Here is a 23464-nt window from a genome sequence, read left to right as displayed (position 1 = left end):
ATGATATCAAAGTAATTAAAAATCATAGAAATTATTATTATGTAACTTGTATTATTGTTCTTTTATACATTATCAGTAAGTAAAATGATGTTTCTTGAGATTGTCTACTGAGAAATTATAATCTTTTTAATGTATGACATAATTTCTTTCTATAATTCTAAGTACCTAATAATAAATTCTATTTCAAATACAAGTGATATTTGTCCACACTGAATATGTGCATGCTTACACACAGAGACCAGGTTGCACAAGACAGAAGAGGACAATGGGATATACCATTAAAAACCATAGTTCTGAAATCAACTTAATAACTACAATGACTCACTCAATCTCTATTTGCAACCAGTTTTCATAAAGCAACCAAAAGCAAAGAGGTAAGAGAAGTCAAGCAAGCAGGGAAGTCAGTCCCATCTGTGAAGATAGTTATCTTCCTTCATCATTTGGATTTTAATGTGGTCATTGATTAGGACTCAGAACAAAATAATGCAACAGGTAGATGAAAATTATCAGTAAGAAAATATATATTAGAGAATTTTTAAAGGATGTTGTATATGGCAAATACTCAAATTCAAATTTTGTAACTTTTATATAGAGCACTCTCACAGAAAACCTCATGATATCAGAGTTATTTAATTTCTCTGGAATAAATTAATTAATTTCTGGTTCTGGAAAACTGTTTCTCAGACCTGAAGGTGAAATCTTACGTAACTCTTCCCCTTTCTTGCAAAAGTCAATACTAAGGGAATGTTTGGGGCTGAGCCACAAATAAAAATAAAAGGAGCAGTGATCTCAAAGGGGTCGTCTAGGCCTGCTGTTTCTTCGCAAACTGATGAGCAAATGTGTTCCTACAGCCGTAGAAAGAAGGCAGCAGATACTTGTCCTGAGCAGTAACCCTTCCCAGAACCTGCATAATAGGTGTGGCAGTGTTTGTGTGCTTTGAGGGAAGGCTGGGCTAAACTCAGGTTTCCCATTCATACTCCGTCTGATTCGTTTGGTATCTTAGGGTTTCTATTGCTGTGATGAAACACCTTGACCAAAAGCAACTTGGGGAGGAAAGGACTTATTTCACTCACAATTTTGTATTAGACTTCATCATAAAAAGCAGTGTGGGCAGGAAATGAAGCAGGGCAGAAACCTGGAGGCAGGAACTGATGCAGAAGCCACGGAGGGGTGCTGCCTACTGGATTGCTCCTCATGGCTTGCTCAGTCTGCTTTTTATGGAACCTAGGACCACCACCCACAATGGGCTGGGCCACTCCCCTTCAATCACTGACTAAGAAAATGCTCTCCTATCTTGCCTGCAGCCTGAACCTATGGAGGCATTTTCTCAATTGCAACTCCCTCTTTTCAGATGACTCCAACTTGTGTTTGCTAACTTGACATAAACACAGCAGAGGCGATTAATCTGGTAAAACCTTTGTTGGGCTTTTGTCCTATTTGATTATATGTTAGAAAACCCAGACACATGGGAACAAGAATAATAGTGACAGAAAGTCTCCACAAACAGGAAGAAATTTTAAAGAGAAGAAAATACACATTGAAGGGAAGAGAGGGCTTTGGGAATAAAATAAAATAAAATAAAATAAAATAAAATAAAATAAAATAAAATAAAATAAAATAAAATAAAATAAAATTTTAGTTATCTAACAATGATCAACAGTTAAATCTTACAAAAGAAAAGATTTCTCTATTCTCTTTTTCTTCTTCCCTGTCTCTGTCTCTGTTTCTCTGTCTATCTCTGTTCCCCCCCTCTGTGTTATATGTTTGTTTCGTTTTTAATTCACTTTGTAGTCTAGGTTGGCCTTGAACTTGTGGCTACATATCCTTCTCTGTCAGTCCCTCTTATAATCCCTTATAATGGGATTATAAGCATGAATCACCATGCCAAGCTTAAAATATGTTTCTGTTATTTGAATATGACTTTTGAAAAGTCATTGAGTATTTATAGTTAAACTCAGCATGTATATTGTCAGAATTCAATAATAAATAGTTTTAGCAATAGGTATCTAGTAGTATCAAAAATGATCAAGTCGTGATAATTTCCAATAATTGACAAGTGTCACTGAGGGTAATTTTCCCTCCTACAATTTGTCTACGGAATTCCTTCAGTTCTAACAACCACTCATCTTCAAGCACTGATTATCAGTAAACGAAATAGGAGTGACATAGGAGAGTTTGGGTTGCCAGCCCTATCTGTACTGGGGCAAGTTTACATGGCAACCAGTAAACATGCTGGGAAGTCTCACGGCTCTGCTGCATGGGACACACACACACGCACACACACACACACACACATCATCATCATCATCATCATCATCATCATCATCATCATCAGTGAGATGGTCACGGTCAAGGTTAAAAGTCCAAGTTAGCGCGCTGGATTTGGCTTCCAGCTGAAGCAGCATTCCAAGGCTCATTTCCTGGATACAGGAGAGGCTTCTCCCGCTTGCTCACCTGTAGATGGTGTTGTCTTCTTTGCTGGGGATGGACTTGAGGTCTGTAAGTTCCAGGAAGCGATCATGGAAGTAGTGGAGGTGCAGGATGCAGACCAGCAGGAAGGAGGTGGGGATGAATATGCGTGTGAACAGTTCAGCCACAGTAAACTGCTTCAGGCCGAGATCCTCAAGCCTGTTAAAGAAGACAGAACAAAAGCAAGAAGCATTCTGGGCACCAGTCTGTCCTCTCTCTCACAAGCCACAGCAGTCATCCTCTTGGCTCTTCATGCCCCCTCTCCCACTACTCACCAACCCAACCAGCCTGTTGGTACCAACTCACTGTAGTAGAAATCAGCAGCTACACCCTTATTTTGTTCCAGTACTAATCCTCTCCTAATAGTTTTGTGGTCAGTGTCTCATACATGGCTGGCTTTCCTTTTAGTCCCCACCTCCTATTTTGAACTGTACATAGCAGCGGAAATGCCACTAGGCTCAGTTTAGGGTCCTTTTTCTTGTCCTCTTCTTGGTCAATTTCATCATTTTCCCTGAACTTATCTGCCTTTTTGTTGCCCACACTGACACGTCTACTAACAATGCTGTGATTTCCTGCACAACTAGATCCATGTTTCTACTGGAAAGCTACTTCATCGTGACTTCAGACTCATCAGTGGCCTTGACTTCTCTCTTTTCCTTGGCAAAACCGTTTTCCACTCTGGCCTCTCCTGGACCATTAAGTGGTGCAAACATCTGCCTTGTGAAATGTTTAGACATCAGGAAGTGTCCCTGGTTGTTCCTCTCATAAGCATGCACGTTTGTTTCGTCTCCTAAGGTCACCTGTGAACAACTTGCACCACCCAACACGAATGTGGCCTTTATCTGTCTGTACCCTTTACTCAGTCTGAAGAAGATCTTGCCATTTTCTCCCAGGAAAGATGCTCAGCGCATGTGATGTGATTTTGTTTCTGTTTGTTTGTTTGTTTTGTTTTGTTTTTCATGAATCACATTTCCTATCTGCTCAAGGATCTTACAAGATTTGAAGAAAATTCCAACAGCAGACACCTTGCAGGAGGAGGTGCAGTGGGCTGCAGGAGGAGGTGCAGTGGGCTGCAGGAGGAGGTGCAGTGGGCAAGTGAGCTTCCTGGAGATGGCCCACCATATGCATAGCTGAGATGGGTGTACCTTGAAGAGGCACAGCCCCAGGGGCTTCATCCCAGGATTGTTTTCGGCTACTGATGTGCCTTCTCATATTTGTCATTGATCTAGTCCTCATATATCTGGTATGCTGTGATTGGACATGGGGAGACCCTCACTGCCTATAGCCTGCTGTGATTACCTTCTGGGTGATAGCCCACTCTATTGTGCACTTTTCCTGAAGATAATCATGAAGATGAACTTACATAAAATAATACTGTTTAGATAAATTAATGATTCTACAGAATTCCTAATTTGATTTAAGTAGTTTTAGGAAGTTATAGTAATTGATAGAAAGTGTAAGGAGATTGGTTTAAGTTGTTTTGCCAGAAAGATATGAAAACGTTAGAATTAAGAGCAGAATGTGCCCCCTCCCTTGTAAAATAGGATGTAAAGGCTTAGTAGGTTAGAAAGAATCCACGAGCCTCCCACGGGCTGGAAAACTGCTGAGCTGGGAGTCAGAAGGCACAGCATTATGCCAGGCAGCTGTGTTTCACATGGGGTAGACACTAGACATCATCTTTCGTTAAAATGGGGCCAGACAACCTTCCTGGAGTCTCCACTACATGTGAAGGCAAGGTTAGAGCTTGACAGAAGGAATAGAGAAGAATGGGGCTCTCTAACTCACCTTTAAGGACCTCACAGACACTCATAACATCACATTTTACTAAAATTGTCCACAAACTTTTCCAGAACAACATGCATTGAGGCTTTTAATGTGTTTGTCTTCTCATCCTATCCCAGGAACAAATCGCTTACTTTTCTTTCTTTAATCCGGTCATGTTTTGCCACAGGCCCGGGAAGTTTTCAAACTGGTAAGTGTATATAAAGATGAGCACCAGCATGGTATAAATGACCACCGACATCCAGAAGTACTTCAGAATTTTCCTCCACCACTCGTAGTGCACCTGTGAGTCAGATGTTGAAGAACAAAGGAAACGAGAATTGGAAAAATGGTTGGGAAAAGAAAAAGATGGCTTGTATAGACATCTGGCTTAATTAAGCAAGGAACTGAACACACACACACACACACACACACACACACACACACACACACACCACACGAATCTTTGAAGCAAAGCCTATTTTAGTTTTAGGCTTTTAAGGTTCTTTGTGCAGTTTAGTTGTGGCAATGTGCCATCATGGTTTGTTTTTGTTTGTTTGTTTTGGTTACAGAAGGCTGCAATTTTCAGTTTTCAAAATTGTAAAATTCAATATTGTATTGAATGAACAAAACTGTAAACTGTTTATTAGAGGACATCTTTTGTACCTTAGAGATATTCAAGAGTTCATCAGCTTCTGTCAAGAACATTTTCAAACTCTCATTTTCATAAATAATAGGCTTTTACTATTGTCATTGCTTTAGGTATTCTATCGGATGCTCAAAAGAATATTCTACTGTCACTCTAGTCTGTATTGTTGGACTGACTTCTAACATCAGTTCAAACTGAGTTTGTGGAGAGCCTAACTCATTTTAATATGATGAGTTTGTGGTTCCAAAGCCCTCACTACATTACACACACATGCACGCACGCATGCACACCTGCTCGCTCACACTCACAAATGGACAGCTTTCTGATCCCAAAACCTGCAATATGAGCAAACTGGAGAGTCCTCAAGTACTTAAGATTATCCACATATTGCTCTTAAATTAAGTATTAAAAATATGATCTAATGTCAAAGATTATTTTTTTAAATCAAGACGTTTTAGAAAACTTATGAAGTGCATAAGATGTGCATGAGAGTTAATGAATAACATATAGCATGAAGCTACACAGCCTCAAAGGCTGTTCTAACTGAAGAGGAGTTTGCTGAGATGTGTAGAAGATTATTTTAAATATACTGCTATAGGACAAAGGCTATAAACATTGTCCAAATGGAAATTTTAAAATATATGTATATGTATATGTGTATATACAGATATGTAGAAAGAGAACACATTGATTCTAGTCATTCTTGACTTCGGATTTTGAGTGTTATTAATCACTTTCTAGATATCTAGATATGCTCATCTCTATGGCGAGAACTCATCTTTACTCCCGAGTCAGGTGTGAGAACTAGAAGCTTGGGCCCGGTGTCTACTGACCTGGTACAAGGCCACGCAGAACAGAAACAGCACCATGTAGATGATTTTGTACATGACGATTTTCCCCTCAAAGCTGACAAAAAAGAACATGCCTCCGCAGACGTAGATCCAATATTTAATGAAGAGGGCCACCACCAGATTGCCCAGCACCTTCATGATGTCCTGGTCATCATCTTCTTCCACCTCCTCTTCCTCTTCCTTCTTTACCTCATGCCTTTCTTCCTTTATTTCCTCTTCTTCTCCTTCTTCCTTCTCTATGGGCTCTCCTTCCACTTGTACATCTTGGAGCTCCTCATCTTCAAAACAGAAGGCCATGTTGTTATTCCTGGCTACAGCCATGCTTTGGCTGTAGGCGACTTATGTGGACATGGAAGGATATATTTTCTGAGTTAATACATGCTTTTTACATGGCTCTAAAAATTAAGGCAACACTGACAACTAAGAGATGGTTTTTATAACTTTCATAAAATGGAGTATATACAGGAATGTTTTACGTTAATCTCTCTGCAGCACTTTTTACATGCTCAGGATTGAGGGTCAAACAGTAGAAAGAGAGATGTGTAACAATAGTCAAAACCAATCTATGATGTCATTTCTGCTTCTAATTGTTTCATGGCTCTAGGCAGCACAGGCAGTATAATAATGAGATCAGTGCTAGCAGTCTTAGCCCGGAGCACCATGGGCTTTAAAATATGATAATATTCAGGATACTGCATTGCTAAAGTCACTTGCACTGTCTTTCCGAAGCTATCTAAATTTGAATCATTTCTCCAAGAAACCAATGGATTCCCAGAGAGAGGGAAGTAAGCCTGAAGTGTGGCTTTGACTATTTATGCTAAATAAACCATTCTTTGCTAAAACTGAATAGTAAATCAGTGTGCTGAATAGACAAGACATTCAAGCTCATGTAGCCAAGATCCAAATCTTATAGACTATTGCTGTGAAACAAGGACCAATGGGTAGGCTTCACAGGAACTAAGCAATAGTAGCTGAGGTGTGCTGGGCTTCTCATCATTTACTGCGTTAGGGTTGCCTTCCCAGCTTCCCTGCACCAGCACTCCCCTTTCCACAGGATGCTACTTAACTTCTTTTAAAAAATGGTTAGTGTTTTTTAAAAAAATTATTTGTGCATGTGCCAGAGATGGGAGGGCATGTGTGCATGAATGCAGACCCTGGCAGAGGCCAAAAGAGGCCAGGAGCTCCCAAGAACCTGGAGAGACAGACAGTTCTGAGCTGCCTACCATGGGTGCTGGGGACTGAACTCATGTCCTCCCCGTAAGCACTAGGCACTCTTAACCACTGAGCCATCATTCAGGTCCCCAAACTTAACTTCTTTAATACCATCTAATCCATTCTATAAACAACAAACACACTTATTCATCTGCTTATAGAGTGTAAGAGCTAGTTTTCATTTATCTATACAGAAAAACAAAGGCTAAAGACATGTTAATAAGTCATTGCCTCTCCCTTATTCCTTCTCTCCCTCTTCCCTTCTCCCTCCCTCTTCTTTTTTCCCCCAATTTTTTAAAAGTCAAGAATTTAAATTTAAGGGATTTGAATTGGTTCCAATTCTCACTAGCAGTCATGTCTTCAGAGAAAATTTTTGTTATTTAGTGCTGTCTTCCATTGGGAATGACCTTTCTGAAAGTTAAAAACGACACATTAAAAAAAAGTTCCCCATGGGCTCACATGAATACTTTAAAGGTTACCTTCTGTCTGCAGAGGCCAGATAGGCATCAGATCTTCTAGAGCTGGAGTTATAGACGGTTGTGAGCCAACACATAGTACTGGGAATCAAACCTGTAGCCTCTGGAAGAGTAGCCAGTGCTCTGAACTATGAAGCCATCACTCCAACCCCCACTTACCCTTTTCTTCAAGTTCTTGACTTCCAATTTTGACTTCAGACAGAAGCGCTTCCTTTTCCTGAAGGGCCTTCTGCTCTGTGAGATGCTGCCTGAGAAGCAGCCAGAACGTAATGGTGAAGAGAATCTGAAGGGAGAATGAGGTGGGGCTCAGCGACCGTTTGAAGCTCTTCCCCCCTCCCTTAGTTGTGGGAGCACAGGGCATAAGCCTATCTATTTAGCAACCCACTTTGAGTGTGAGCATCACCCATATGCTATGATCATGTGTAGCACTGCCAAAACCCTCAGGACGATGGACACTCTCCATTTAACAGAAAGCCAACTTCAGCCTCTGGTTTCCTTCCAGGTCAGTGTCAGAGACTGATTTCCTCTTGATAGTCAGGCCCTAATAGAGGTTGTTTTGTGTAACAGCCCTTTGACTCTACAATATTCCTTATTTTGAAGAATTCCACAGATATGAAAAAAGAATTTTCCATCCCAGGAAATATACCAATTAGTTATTCCTGTTCATTTTGAAATGACTAAGAAAGAATTCTAAGCTTCCACATGTCTATGTTGACCTTTTCTTGGAGCTTGGGAAAAAACTTCTGATAGAAAAAGCCCATTTCTCTAGGGAATATACTGTCTAGCACATAGTAGGGCCATTTTTCTTTTTGGCAATAGTGTTATCAAAACACAGTTCACTTACCACACAACTTACTCATTTCAAGAGTGTATTTCAAAGGTTGCATATAGACCAGTGGTAGACTGGATGCTTAGCATTCACGAGGCTCTGGATTAGAGTCCAGAAATCTCCTGGGAAGTGTCTACTTAGTCAGTTTCAGTCTACTTCCAGGGCTACACATCATTACCACAATCTATCTTAATTTTGCTCCCCCCAAAGCAGCATGACTTCCATCACCCCTTTCTTTCATGTATTAGTTCTTGCCGATGGTTGATTTCCTTTTTGTCTGTAGTTCTCTACATACGGTGGACATTTTAAGTAGAGAGAGTTACATGTCACATGCCTTTTTGCAAGTGACATTTACTTAGCATGATATTTTTAAGGCTTAGTCACCTTATAATATGTATAAAGCACCTTATCCCTTCTTGCTTTTTTACTGGGGAACAGTATCTTATAAAGACGCAAGAATATGCTTGTGCACTGCAGTTGAGAGCATCTGAGTTTCCAACTTGTCTACAATGGACAATATCACTATGAACAGTCATCAAAGTGTTTCCGTGTCTCTGTGTTTCCATCTGTCTTGGATCATTATCTAAACTTACACGGGGGAGTGTTCATCTTGGGCTGAGTGTTTAACTGTTGGAGGAACTGACAAATATTCATTTACTAAGGGTGCTGCACCAATTTCTACCCCCATGAGCAGTGTGTGACAGTCTCAGTATCTACACATCTCAGCAACATCTTCGTCTGTCTTGGGTGATTCTGAACTTCTTAGTGGATGCGACATGATACTTTCTGGTTCAGAGAAGGTTTTCAATAAGGATTTGCCTAAGAAATGAAAACCAATTTACAAGTTAAGAGTGGCTTGGTTTCTCCTTGCATTTTCCCTTGTCACACAGTCATCTGTGTCAACTATAATTTTGCCTTCAACCAAAATCAGTACTAATGAATCTTGGTTAACACACAGAGATGAACAAGGTCCAGAACTGGAGAACTGGTACATCAAAAATTGGGCATTAAAATTTTGCAAGTCTCTAGTAAATGAACCGTAGTTGAAAAGAGAAAAAGACCTGTTTCGTTAACATGCAGTGAGAGGTTAAGAATAATTAGGAGCATATGGAGTCTTTCCTGAAGGAAAGAATTTGGGAGTGGCTGGGAGCAAGAGCCAGACTTGAACAATGCTGCAAAGGGCTTCAGTCCTGCTCCTCTGAGGCAGTACAGCTCTCTGAGGTCAAAGGTCACCTTTTCTTTCTCCTTTTGTGTCATGCTAACTCACAGGTATTCTCTAAATAGTATAGTGTTGGTTAGTAGCATCTATCTATCTATCTATCTATCTATCTATCTATCTATCTATCATCTATCTATCAATCATCTGTCTGTCTAACTATCTGTTCATCCATCCATCCATCCATCCATCCATCCATCCATCCATCCATCCATCCATCCGTTCACATGCTTAGTTATTTAGCAGACCTGGTGATTGACCCAAGGCTGGGTGTACTCTCTACCACTGAGCTAAACTCAACCCTGTCATCACTTTTGGTTTGTCAACGAAGTCTCACCAAGGAGCTCATACTGACTTTGAAGTCATTCTGTAGCCCCCACTTTGAATTTGAGATCCTTGTGCCTCAGTCTCCTGAGCTGGTGGGATTCTAGACCTGTGTCACCTGACTTGGTAATGGTATGTTCTCATGAATATCACTACATTGGAGATTGTGTGAGCCCATAGTTATCTAAGTGGAGGCCCTTGTCTCCAATAATGTTTTTCAAAACAGTCAAGATTTTATTTCTAAAATAACATATTCTTTCCAAGAACTAATCATTTTAGACTAGACAGAATTTAATCCTACAAATTAGCTGACTTTTTTTCAGTATCTCTGGTGCCCTGGGCCAAGCTACAATCGACAAACTCAGCTGAAGGCAGAGTTTGAAAAGACTGGAGAGTTGTATGGTCTGATAGAGGTAACCTGTGAGTGACAGCACTTTGAGGAGTTTTCATCAAGAGGCACATCTGAGCAGATGAGCAGGGGTGGGGCAGGCCTTCCAGCTGCTCTGATGAATGAGACTTTTCAGAGTCCATCAAATAGAGAATCATTGGCATTCATCTTTTAACACTGATTCAACAAGTCTGCTCTGTGTCCTCATCTTCTGCTTAGCCTACTCACAAAGTAAATGTCCCAGGTACACCAGCCATCAGAACTGGAGATGCCTGGACACATGTAAATAGTGGCTTCCAGAGAAAGACTGTTTCATGTAATATGGTTGTGTTTCTCTGGTGATATTTAGTTTCCTGCATGTCTAGTGAAGAAAAATATTGAAGGTTCATTCAATACACATGTTTATCTTTTTTCAAATTATCTTAATATCATCGACATGTAGGGAACACATGCTTGGGCTTTGTGCATAAAAATAGATAGTGTATTGCAATGTTTAACCTTCTGCAATCAAAACCATTCAAATGGCTCAAGGTGATAAATAGACAATGAAACGGCTGCCAATTCTTGACAACAGAAGGAATAAAAAGCATGTGTCACAATTTCTGCTGCTAAACAAATGCTTTTGAACATAAAGTATTATCCACAGTAAAACAGTATTCACTGTTAAACTTCCCCAAGCCCTCCAATTCCTCTGTGTGAATATACATTTTCTATTTTACATTATACAGTCCCATTGCTACATCTAAGTACTGATTCAGGAGTAGTATTGATTGAAGCAGTACAATTGATGGTGTAAAGGACTTACTAAGAAACCTACTTAGAAACCCTTGTAACATAGACTATATCTAATTACTACTACTACATTTAACTTACAAACTAATTTGTTCTATAATTTTTTTAGTAGAAAGACTGTCGTTTCTATGTCAAAACTAAAAGCAGAGTGGCCATACATGTTGTCTCCGCTAAGCTTGGTGGGCTGTTGATCCCAGCTACCTGGAAGGCTGAAGGAAGATTGCAAATTCTGGTCCTGCTTGGGCTCCAGAGTGAGTTTAGCCCTAACTCAGCAATGGTAGGACTTGGTCACAAAACAAAAAGCAAAACAAGAGCCAGAGATGTAGCACAATGGTGATCCTTGGGGTCATTCCCCAGCTCAGAATAAAAAGAGGCATCTGAACAATGTGATCTATTTCTAGGTCTCAGATATTTTCATTCTAAAATCACTTAGAGGTTACTTTCATGAAAATTTGCTTGCTATGATATGACCATTGTTGCTTTTCTTTCTTTCCTCTTTCCTCATTCATTTACCTTTGAAGCAAGTTCTTCTGGTTTCTTCTTTTCTAGAAATCCAGGGACCTTCTTAATCTCAGGAAGTTCAAAGCTCCATATGTACTGCAACACCAGCAGCAGATTGGCATAGACAACCATGAAAGGAGAGCTGATCATGGCATATTTCCTCCTGTTGCGAATCATCCAGAGAGTGCACGACCAAATCAACAGCACGAAGGTCAGCCAGCTGTGGTAGGTGATGCTCCATGCCTGCAGAGCCACGGGGACAAAGAACAGCAGCTGTCCATATAACTCACTCTGGGGAGTTCAATGCTATCTGTACAGAAAAGGCCTTTAGACAAGAGAGACTTGTAGGTGGATAATGGAGAAATTTTCAGCCCGTTGTGAGGGAAGGCAGAACGGGAGTGGAGATGGCTGAGCATGACATTGGCTTTGTGTTTCCTTTAGGAGAGAGTCAAAGGCCTTTTACTCCCAACATTAGTTTGCAGTATTAAAGCAGATTTATTTTCCCCAGTATTTGGAGTCAGTGGTTAGTTATGGTCGTGATGAATGTGGATGATAGCTGGGTTTGAAACAGGAATTTCGAGGATCAGAGCTTGAGATTAAACATTCATATCAGGTAGACATACATGATAGAAAATAGAAATTTTACAAGAAGAAACTGCATGTGAGGTGTCTAAACACCAAACAATAAGCACAAGTTAACAAAGGCTATTCTGAACTTCAATGGGGACAAAACAGTGGTCAGATCTTTTGGACAAATGAAGCATCTGCTTTGCTGCCACTAAGTTCTTAGAGACTAAGAAGTGTTTTGTCAATGACAGCTGGCAGAGCAACCAGCCAATCAGGCTCACAGATAACATCAACTCCAGGAAACTTGCTACCTGATCCTCAACTCTCATCCTGTGGTCCTTTGTGACAAGGTCCTTTGAAATCTTGTTTCGGATATGGCTGAGGCTAACTGAAGTCAACCCATTCCCAAAGTGCCCTGGCTGAGAGGCTTGGAGTCTGGACCTCCGGTGTTCCGGAGGCTGCTGCACATACTAACCATCATGGCAATGAGGGCACAGATGTAACTCTGCTTCATGATGAACTGGAACACGGTGACCATGGCATGAATTCTCACACTCCTTTTTTCCTCCTGGCTCCCTTCCCCTTCTGAGTCCTCTCTCTTGTCCTCTTCTTCCTCTTTCTTTTCTAGAGAGACAAACACTTTATATGACTAAGTATGGGGGTAACTGACATCTGTCACAATGGCAACGTCCACACTACATCACATACGTGGTTTTGACAGAGTCTTCTGGTATAGGAAGTGTTTCCAACTAGTACAGCTTCTGGCACTCAGACAGAAGCAATGAGTTCTGACTGGTGGAAATAATAGCCCAGGCATGCTGAAAAGAAAATCTCCACTGAAGGGAGTGGTCTTCTCTGGTATGCCCATCCTCTGGTATTCATGACTTTGTTTTGTCCCTTGAATAGAACACTCTTGAATATATGGACTGTCAGCATATTCAGGGTTTGGGTTGTTTTGTGTTTGTTTTTGTTTTGCTTTATGGTGCTGGGGAATGGGATCCAGGGCTCAAAGTATGCTAGGTAAATGCCTATCACTGAGCTACAGTTCCAGTTCAACCAGATTCAGTTTGAAGGAAATGTGGCTTTCATCTCAGGCATCTTCTCTCAACCAACTACTGTCATCCTTTTAGAGAGGAGTCAGCTATCATGCTGTAACTTCCCAATGGAGAGACTGAGGTAGCTCAGGGCTGATGTGTCAGGTTGGCCATCAGATGGCAGGAGTCTCTGGTCAGCTAGGAGCTGCACAGTAGGATTAAAAGAAGATTCTGGTCCAGGCAAGCCTCCAGAGCAGACGATAGGCTCAGCCTTAATAATGACCAGAACCTGACTGGATCTCAAGTCAGAGAAGCCATCCTTATCATTGTTGTACCAAATATTAATCTATGTTCGTAAGATGTGTTTCCTTTGACTTTTTTTCTTAAATTAACTGTAATTCATAAAAATAAGGAATAATAAGAGTTAGTATCATGTGAAGAAGAACAGATCACTCATAGATCAGTGATTACATAATTTCTTTTGCATGGCCTGCTGTCAGGTTTTTTGGGCAGAAGTCCAGTGTCTTTAATTTCTCCAACATTCCAGTTGGATGAGCCTAGGGTATGTGGTAAAATTCAGAAATTATGCCCAGCAATGAAAAGAATAAATCAAATGAACCTGAGAATTACCATTATGGTAGGTATGGTGCATATCTGTGTTCTGGTGTGTGTGTATGTTTATGGTGTGTGTGTTATGGGGTATGTGTTTATTGTGTATGTGTATGTTATGGTGTGTGTGTGTGTGTGTGTGTGTTATGGTGTATATGTTTGTGTTATGATGTGTATGTGTTATGGCATGTGTGGTGTATCTGTTATGGTATGTGTATGAAAGAGGAGGAACACATGCCTGAGCGAATCTGCTCACTTCACTGTGGGACATTACCTGAGGACTCCTCTGATGGCTCCCATCGGTACTGGGGAGTAGTGTACAGGTCCGTCTTGGCGGGGCCATTCTCTATGGGCAGACTTGGGTGAATGGTGTGGTAGTCCACGGGGTTGCCATTCACAGTCACCAGCAGGCCCTGCCAGGGGAGCAGGAAAGGGGACAGCGGTGATTGCAGTCTGGTCTCTCTGTAAGTACACATCTTTCCTTCCCAAATTCCATGCAGAACCCAGAATGAAAAGCTGATTACAGGCTGAACCATTTAATAAATCTCCAGATATTTTTATCAAGATGGGTTGTATATGCTCTCTCCAAATTTGGTCTCCACAGACTAGTGACAGTAAAATGCATACCCAACCATTCTGAACTCCTGCTACAAACTACTCTGTCCTCACTACAAATACAAACTCCAGAGAAAGGCTTGTGGAGCCCTTCCTGATCCAGGTATACTCTCGCTACTGCAGATCTTCCAGCTACGTAGTCCTCCGTACCTTCCTTGGGTATCCACCTTGCTCTTGTTCCAGACCCCACTCACTTTGCATAGGGCTAAGCAAATGCTCTCCAGGTCTTAGGTGAGACATTCCAACTGCAGAGCTGCAGTACAGTAAATGTAAATACCTAGGTCTTCTTTTCCTCCCACCGATCTAGCAATGTGGATTCGAGATAAACATAAACATACATACAATTTCCCATTTACGTAATAATTAGCACAACTACAGATGAACACGTTTGAAAGACAGGCCAATAGAGCCAGTGATGACAACTTGGTCAGTAAAGTATTTGCTTTTCAAGAACCAAGAATGGGGACCTGAATTTGATTTCTGCAATGTTTGCAAAGAAAGCCAGCCATGGTGGTATCTCACCCTTGTATTCTCAGATCTCAGGCGACAGAGACAGGCTTACTGGTGAGCTAGCATAGACTAAAGAAAGTTTCAGGCTCGTAAGAGACAATGTTTAAAAATAAAATCAGTGGGGGAGAGTTCCTGAGGAATGGCATCCAGGGTTGTCCTCTTACCTCCATACTCACATACACCACACACACACACACACACACACACACACACACACACACACACACTCGCACACCAATGCTTCAAACAGGGATTTTTCAAATTATAAATGTGTCTTGTCTGTTATCTTACATCTCATACTTTCGACAGATGTTTTAGAGCAGTAAAGCAGATAAAACTTCTGCAAAACGAATTGAAATTTTTACAGGGAATTTACAGATAAATCAAATATACTCAAAGGATCTAACTCCGTGTGTTACTTTGAAGTCACTTACATAAGCATAAATGACAATTCTAAGGGTATACTAACATCGGATGGTTTGTAGTCATCTTGGGTCATGGATAAAAGCTGCAAAAAGCAAGGCGGGACAGCATGTTAATTGATAAGCTAGAAGCAGTTTGAAGTACATCTGCATCTGCACACTTTTCTCTCCGTAAACCCAGCCTCTAACTAGCTGCATGCTAGTGTGTGAGAAGAGCCATGCAAATCACAGCAGACCACTGAAATGAACGTCACCATTCCTCCATTCATCATAACTATTTCCTAGCTCTGATGTGCAAGTATACAAACAAATAAGCCAATCACAAGCCATGAGACTATAATCACTTTTGTGGACACAGTGAGCTCTGCCCAACAGTGACTTTAGGACACTCTGTGCTTCTCAGCAGGACCTTGCTAGACTTTGTATATGACATGCCATTCAGATGTCCCGTTCTTGTCATGCAGAATGTTAAAGGGGGACACAGTTCAAGGTGCATGTTTAAGAAAACTAACATAGAGCTGTTTGATGACTAGGCAGATTCTGAGGACCGCTTCATTAGGCAATCTCACTTTGGTGCGATCCTGTAAATACACTAAGCTCAACGGCACAGTCTGGTCCACTCTCAGGTTATAGGGCATAGCTTACCACTCCTAAGCTACGAACTTCACAGCATGCTACCACACTGAACACTACCGCCCCCCCACCCAGCGGAAACACAAAGATCATTTACACACCTAAAAACAGCAAAGGTGCTGCAAAAATATGGTATAGGGGACGCTTGTATGACTAGAGTTTAGAGGATCAGAGATGATTCTGAGGGAGTCAGCAAGGAGCTTCACTGGCTGTGATGGCTGTGGTCCACCTTGAAACTATCCTCTCTCAGAGAGGTGCCAACAGTTTACTTACTAGTTCTTGTCTTAAATATTTTAATTTTTTAAAAAACTTCAGGATTTTTTTTTTGGTTTTAATATAAAATTGTTCTCTTCTGGAATCTTGAGGGAGCAGGTACTTCCTTTAAAAGCCCCAGGGTTGGCTGTGACAAAGAGTTCTGGAAGTAGCCACCTAAAGCGAATTACTTCTATAAGTCAGAAGCAATGTAACCTGACCACTGGTATTAAAACCCCACACTCAACAACATAATTCAGACATGAAAATCTAAATGGGAAAGTGAACATTCTTTTTCTGTGCCTTACTTTTCTTTCATCTGTTGGGTACTGGGTTGCATACCACAGGCTCCGCCTCCTCTCTGCTGTGTTCTGATTGGAGCTGCAATCCAGGGCGCCCTCATCTTCCTTTGACATCTCCTCCTGCACCTGAAACACAGAATCATGGGAGCAGCTGTGCTCCCCAAAGAAGATCCACAAACCATTGTACTTGGTTCCATCTGTTCAAACTTAGGGTATGACACAGATAGGATTTGATCAATACTCTCCTAAAATAACTCAACACTGTATGTACTTCATATGAATACCGCTATGTTGCCTGATGCTGTTACAGCTTCCCATGCTACAGATGTTGAGCATCCATGGCTTCTCCATGTGTGTTCTAAACTGCGCCAGAAAATAGCAATGTAACTGGTTCTCAGGCACGCACTTCTAAAAGAGTACACAGTTAATAGAATAGTGTAAGTCTCTCACTGGCGAATCTTTTGTTAAAACTTTTTTTCTTTATGCCAAGATTTTGCTATGAAGCCCAGGCTGGCCTAAAATTCACAATTCTCCTGACTCAGCCTCTGGCGTGCCGAAGTGCAGGATCAAAGACATGTCTCACCATGCACAGCAAGGTGATATTTAGTAAAAAGCAATTTATCTGGAGCTCACACACAGTAATGAGGCACAGAATCCATGGAGTGGACTCAGATGTCTTTCCAACAAAGGTGTTCCTGTAAAAAGGGAATTAGAGTAGAAAGTGTGGGTTTGGGCTCACTGCCCAATCTTGGCTTCAGTGTGCAACAGAGCACCCAAGGGAAACACCCTTCGTCTTAGAGGCCAGGTAACAGCCACATACACATAGGCCCAGCGTAAGATGAGTAAGCGTAGCCATTCTTCAGTTGGAAGCGATAAGCATTCAGTAGAAATGGTACTTTAACTCACGATAACCTGCTGTTGGGTGACCACCCACACAAATGTTCTGTTTTTAACATTCAATATACTAAAAGTGGCACATGATATTCAACACTATTATAAAGCAGCCTTTGCAATATATGACTGACAACTGCAGGCTGAGTATGTTTAAAGTAGGTTATGATCCGTTATGATTGTCAGCAGGTCAGGAGCATCATAAATGAATTCTTGACTAAAGAGTATTTTCAAGTGATGCTGGGTTCACTGGGGAGTAACCATGTCGTGTGATGAGGTATTTAACCAATTTATCTAGAGCTCTCACACAGTAATGAGGCTCAGAATACACGGAGATGTCTTTCCAACACCCTTCTGGTATTTAATTCTTAATACAATCTCCTCTTCTTTTTCCTAACCCCCCCCCCCGCCTTCGTACATATTTGATAGACTTTCACATCCACACTCACATAGCCTCGTCTTCTCATATTCATTGCCTCAGTAATAAACTTTTCTGCTTCCGCCTATTTAATTCGCAGATTATGAAATGCTTCACAACTAAGCGCCATGTTCCACTTGCCCCTACGGGAACTGGCTTGAATCCTATTGCTGCCTGCAGAGCCTATAGTTCAGATTGCCTTCCCAGCTGTCTCTGCCTCCCCAGCTCCAGAGACAGTCCTTGATGCTAACACTAGAGCATTACACAAGGCTGAAGAAACTACAGAGCAGTTACCAAGCTACTGGATTACCTGGATGGCTACAATGGCTACATGGGAAGTCACGGGGAAAGCTAAGCACAGTAGGAATTCTTATTAACTTGGAGGTCTTAATATCTGTAATGTACATGACATCATTCAGCAGTAGTTACCTTCATACATTTTAAGTTGTATGTAAAACTTTTACTGAATATATATTATTAATTTGGAATATGTGTGTGTGTGTGTGTGTGTGTGTGTGTGTGTGTGTGTAGGAAGCTAACTTAATACAAATCTTAATGTGGCCAATTTTTAAAAAGAGTGGGAGAAAGATGTAACACAATATTTGTTCCTTATGACCTCATGAATACAATTTGTTACTTTTTATCCATCAATTGGGTCCCAACAGGAAGACACCCACACAAAAGGGAACTAACAAGGATAAGATCTGACACCCTAGTTTTAGTTACTGGTGCTCTCTATGGGAACAGAGTGCCATGAGAGAAGGAAATAGATTCTTCTTTCTGCAGGTGGCAGTTCTGCCAGGGATGAAGGAGACATGTGCCTTATCCAGTTTCATTGACACTGTTTAATTTGGATTGCATTTACTTTGGGGGGAACTGTTTTTTTTTTTCCTTGTAGAATGCATAGCTTTAATGAGTATGGGCCTTGTCTAGTCTTACTTCATATTGGCCTCCAAGTTAGAACATTAAACTCTTGGCCTTCAAGATGTGTCTCCTGAAACTGGTAACATGTGATTCTAGCATATTCAGTTGAGAATGAAAGCAGAAAAGAGAAAACTGATCCCAAGTCCAAAGCTAGCAGCATTTCCAATGAGGTTGCATCTTGGCCTGGGTTCAGCAGGCATGAACAGTGCCCCCTGCAGATGGAAATGAGAAAGGCACCTCTTACATGTATCAACCCCCTCCCTTGCAACACTGCCCATCCATCTAGGAGACAGAGTGGACAGAAGATACAGAACAGGAAAGCGTACAAGCATTGGTCTTCCTGTTCAAAGTGTCATGGCCTTGTTGGTATTCCTATAGGGAACAAGCCAGTGTCCCATGTGCTTGAGTGGAATGTCTCAGTCCCTGTGCCTCACAGCAGGAGCCATGGACACCAGTGAGAGTTGAACTTTTATGATGGTGTCTATCCTCAGAGGTCAGGGTGTCAGAGGACACTGGGACACAGGGTTGTACGGTCTCTAAGACTAACATTGCTATCAAAGACGGGCTTGAATCCAATCTGAGCCATTCAGAAAGTATGTGATATCAGAACACATATCTCTCATGCTTCACTTCCCTCACCTATGAGACAAGCACAGTCTTCATTTTTTAATTATTTAATGGGTGGAAAAAAGGATACACACACACGCACACAAAAAACAAAAAACAAAAAACAAAAAACAAGCCAGTACACTGCCTGTTGGCTTAGTGAGTGCCAAATAAAACCTAATCTCCCATTGTTATTACCATCTGCCACTTGTAGCAGATCACACAGGGGCCAGTGAGGAGCTGGCTAGCATCTGTGCAGATAGAATTTGCACTCACTCAGTACTCGTAGAACTATACCAATGTGTGTAAAACACTACTATTTTGCCAAAACTGTGTCTCCCACAGATTCTGGGTACTTTGAAGATAAGCTCAGGAAACATTTCCAGGTCCTTACAAGAGGCTCTTGTAGCCAGATGCGAATCAGCGTGGCTAGTGTGTAGTACATCACCAGCAGGAGAATGGGGTTGGCATGGTGATACCAAGACAGGTCTGGGTTTACTATGATCTTCCAGGTGCTGGAGCAGTCTGTCTGGATAACGGACTTGATCCCAAACAACCTGTTATAAAACAAATGTAGATAGCTGCAGTCAACTGTGACAGGTTAATACATCCGAGAGTAGATACATAGCAACAAAATTGCATATAATATACATGCAAAACATAGAATATACATGCACAGGACTGTATACAGGACTAAAAAACTCTTAGGAGTTTGCCAGGTTGAGCAGCTGGGCTGGGAAGAGGCTCAGATATGATAAAGAGATTCCAAAATCTCCATCTTACTACTTGATATCACCAAGTCTCCATGTCTCATTCTATCTCCTTAGTACCCTGAGGGCTTCTTATGTCTCCAAAGTATTTTCCTTCTGCCCCACAACAATTTTATGTGTATCACAATTTGAGTTTTTGTTCTGTTACTTCATTGGCTTGTTTCCCTGCCAGTTAAATTTTAAGCTCCTGTGAACAGGGAGTGTATCTACTCATCCCACCTTCTGGACATACCTAGCATAGAAAAGGGTTTATGTGCAAGCATATTTGATTGGATCAAGTACACCAAGAATTAGGTATTCACAGTTAGGGAGAAGTAGAGAGTAAAGGATGGTAACTTTCCTGCTAATAAAGAAAGGAAGCTGGAGAGATGGCTCAGTGGTTAACAGCACTGGCTGCTCTTCCAGAGGACCTGGGTTCAAATCCTAACACCCACATGGCAGCTCAAAACTGTCTGTAACTCCAGCTCCAGGGAATTTGATGCCCTCTTTTGCCATCCATGGGCATTGCTTGCATGTAGTGCAAAAACATCCATACAAACCAAACCTCAAAGGAGGTGGGGAGAAGAACTGAGGGAGGAAGAGAAGGAAATTGTTTTAAGGACTGAAAATATAGTTCTCAAGAAATGCCTCTGTGGCTTAGAGCCTTTAGCCACAGAATCGCCATGTTGATACAAAATGTAGATTGCACTAAATCTTCACACAGCCTTTAGAAATTTATATTTTAGTTGAAAATCAGCCCTATCAAAATCATTGAATTATTGAAATGCCAAATATGTGACAATATGTGAGTGAGGTCAACTAAATGGGCAAATATTTCATTTAAGGTCAGACTTGGCATGAATTCCAATATTATGGGAGCAAATATTGAACTTGGTCAGAGTTCTACAGCTTAGGCATGAAAGCTAAGCATTATATAGTAGAATTTCTGTGAAGTTTATCTCTGTCAAATTTCATTTATGAGTAATTGGAGTTTTTCAAAGCTTGGCAATTAATGACTTACTTTGAAAGAGGGCTTTACAATGCTTGTTAAAATTAGAAATGGTTTATTTTAAAAGCTAATTTCTACCCTGTATCCTGAATGTTCCTGATTACATAATGGAAAGTGTGCAAAATATAATTTGTTCAGAAATGTTGAAAATGTGACATATTAAGGAATCTATTTGCTATGCAAGTTTTCTTTAAAAAAGATGCTAATAAATGCTTAAGATTTGCCATGTGAGTGAGCTTCACCTCTTTCTATTGTCTGTGCTGATTCTTTTCAAACATTTGTTTATTTTATGTGTAAGGTGCTTCACTTGCATGTATGACTGTGCATTATATGCATGTCTGATACCAAGGGAGGGAAAAACAGGGTTTTGGAAACCCTGGGATTGAAGTTACAGACAGCTGCAAGGCATATGAGAGCTAGGTATCAAAATGGGGTCCTCTGCAAGAGCAGCCAGTGCTCATAAACACTCAGCCATCTCTCCAGTCCCCTAATTTTATTGTCTCTTAAAAAATTACTATCCAGCTTTTTTCTTTTCCACCCTCTCCCCCTCCTCCTCCTCCTCCTCCTCTTCTTCTTCCTCTTTCTCTTCCTTTTTCTCTTCCTCCTCCTCCTCTTCCTCTCCTCCCCCTCCCCCTCTTCTCCCTCCTCCTCTTCTTCCTCCTCTTTCTCTTCCTTTTTCTCTTCCTCCTCCTCCCTCTCCTCCTCTTGTTTTTTCTCTTCCTCCTCCTCCTCCTCCCCCTCCTCTCCCTTTCCCTTCCTTTTTTTTTTTTAAATAAGTTTCACTATATAGCCTTGGATGGCCTGAAACTCCCTACATAGACTGGCCTTGAAGACGTAGAAATCCACCTGCCTTGGCTTCCCACATGCAACACCTACCCAGAGTATGTCCTTTCATGTGAATTAGCATACTCCATTCAGGTGTAAGACCATCAAATGTCATGCATTCTTCTCTTATAAAAACCACCCAGTGTTGTGTTTTTTATAACAATGAGGGACAGTGTAAATGCATTGTTGAACTTAAATTAAAAAAAAAAAGCAAAAAAAAAAAACCAAAACAAAACCAAAAAAAGTCAGCCCTCTTCAGTTTCACAGATGCAAAATGAATTAGCAGTTCCTATAATAAAGTTGTTTTTTATAGGTCTTTTTTTTTTACGCTCAGTAAGAAATTTGTACTGAAATTAGGTTTTAAATAAAAAACATATTGAAAGATCATTCTGCATTATACTGATATGTACAACTCATACATACTAATTAAGAGAAAAATAAGAGAAAAATAATATGCCTAAAAAGAAATGTTTGAATACATTAACTTGTACAATTAACATATGTCAATTAAAGGTAAAATCAAATGTATAAAGATTAAAAGAGGGTGAAGTATTTTACTCCATTTAGAACCCTAAAACTTACTGAAAACATTTTTGCAGCCCTAGATGTCAATGTCAATTTCTGTACAGAGTACACGGAATGAAAAGCTCTTCCAATAACCTGGAGACCCTGGGGTTATTTTGAGCAGGGTGTTCCAATTTCTGGGGCCCCACCCTTCAACCAGAAGAGGCTTCATCATCCATAGTTTAGACTTAGTTTGGCTCCATCAGAAATTCAACAGGAACTCCCCACAGGTGATCACAAAAAGAAACTACTTCATATCATAATCAGTACTTCATCCTTTCCAAACAATACTGTGACTTACTGCAGTCTGAATTTGCACATTTCCACATCAACGCTGAAGACTCAGACTCATGGGCCTCACCAAATGGGCAGAAGAGGTTGAGGTTTGGTCTGTTGCTATGTATTACAATGCTAAATTGTATACCAGAAGGACTAGTCCTATCAGTGACTTCTCATGTTTAAAAGCTTTTGTTGTGCAAACCTTGCTCCTTGATTTAAAACTATTGGTTAAATACAATTAGCTATAGCCAGTTACTGGAGGGATTAGAGGTAGGTGGGTTTGGCATGACCAGGTTGGAGGACAGAGAGAGGGAGGAAGCCCCCATAAGGGGAAAGGAACCATGACAAATAGCAAGTATCCGGGCACACCGCTTGAGAGGTATCCAGGCCTGCAGTTAGAAGCCAAATAAAGTAACCATAGACTGAGTCTCATTTATTTGTGAGCTAGTTGGGGATAAGCTTAAATTGTTCATACTACAAGAAACTACCAAATGGTTTCTGTTACTGTTCTCCTCACTGTGACAAAATCTTACAGAAGCAGCTCATGGGAGAAAGGGTTTATTGTGGGTTATGCTTCCGAGTATGTGCACGTTCATGTTGGGAATACATGCCGAAGGAGGGCACCAGTGGCCACCTTGGCCACCCCTTCATATCACAGTGGATCAAGAACAATGAGCCTCAGCCAGAAGTGGACCTGGGACAGAACTCTTTTTTTTTTTTTTAGTTTTTCTTTCCTCTTTCTTCCTTCCTTCCTTCCTTCCTTCCTTCCTTCCTTCCTTCCTTCCTT

General features: G+C 40.9%; 1 protein-coding gene across 1 annotated transcript in view; it reads right to left on the bottom strand.

Annotated features, from left to right (window-relative positions):
* The window catches only part of Piezo2 (piezo type mechanosensitive ion channel component 2), a 368900-nt gene that overhangs the window by 86793 nt on the left and 258643 nt on the right, over positions 1–23464 (bottom strand). The window contains exons 8-18 of the mRNA XM_028774207.1: positions 19646–19808; positions 16419–16538; positions 15273–15311; positions 13953–14091; positions 12511–12659; positions 11481–11711; positions 7578–7701; positions 7422–7424; positions 5713–6008; positions 4386–4534; positions 2455–2628 (exon numbers count right to left, since the gene is read on the bottom strand). Of these exons, the coding sequence (XP_028630040.1) occupies positions 2455–2628; positions 4386–4534; positions 5713–6008; positions 7422–7424; positions 7578–7701; positions 11481–11711; positions 12511–12659; positions 13953–14091; positions 15273–15311; positions 16419–16538; positions 19646–19808 (1587 nt within the window). The remainder of the gene's footprint in view (positions 1–2454; positions 2629–4385; positions 4535–5712; positions 6009–7421; positions 7425–7577; positions 7702–11480; positions 11712–12510; positions 12660–13952; positions 14092–15272; positions 15312–16418; positions 16539–19645; positions 19809–23464) is intronic.

The sequence above is a fragment of the Grammomys surdaster genome, unplaced genomic scaffold (assembly GCF_004785775.1).
Source record: "Grammomys surdaster isolate TR1022 unplaced genomic scaffold, NIH_TR_1.0 239, whole genome shotgun sequence".
NCBI lineage: Eukaryota > Metazoa > Chordata > Mammalia > Rodentia > Muridae > Grammomys > Grammomys surdaster.
Note: the sequence above shows the minus strand (reverse complement) of the source record. Positions and strands in the feature narration are given on the sequence as shown.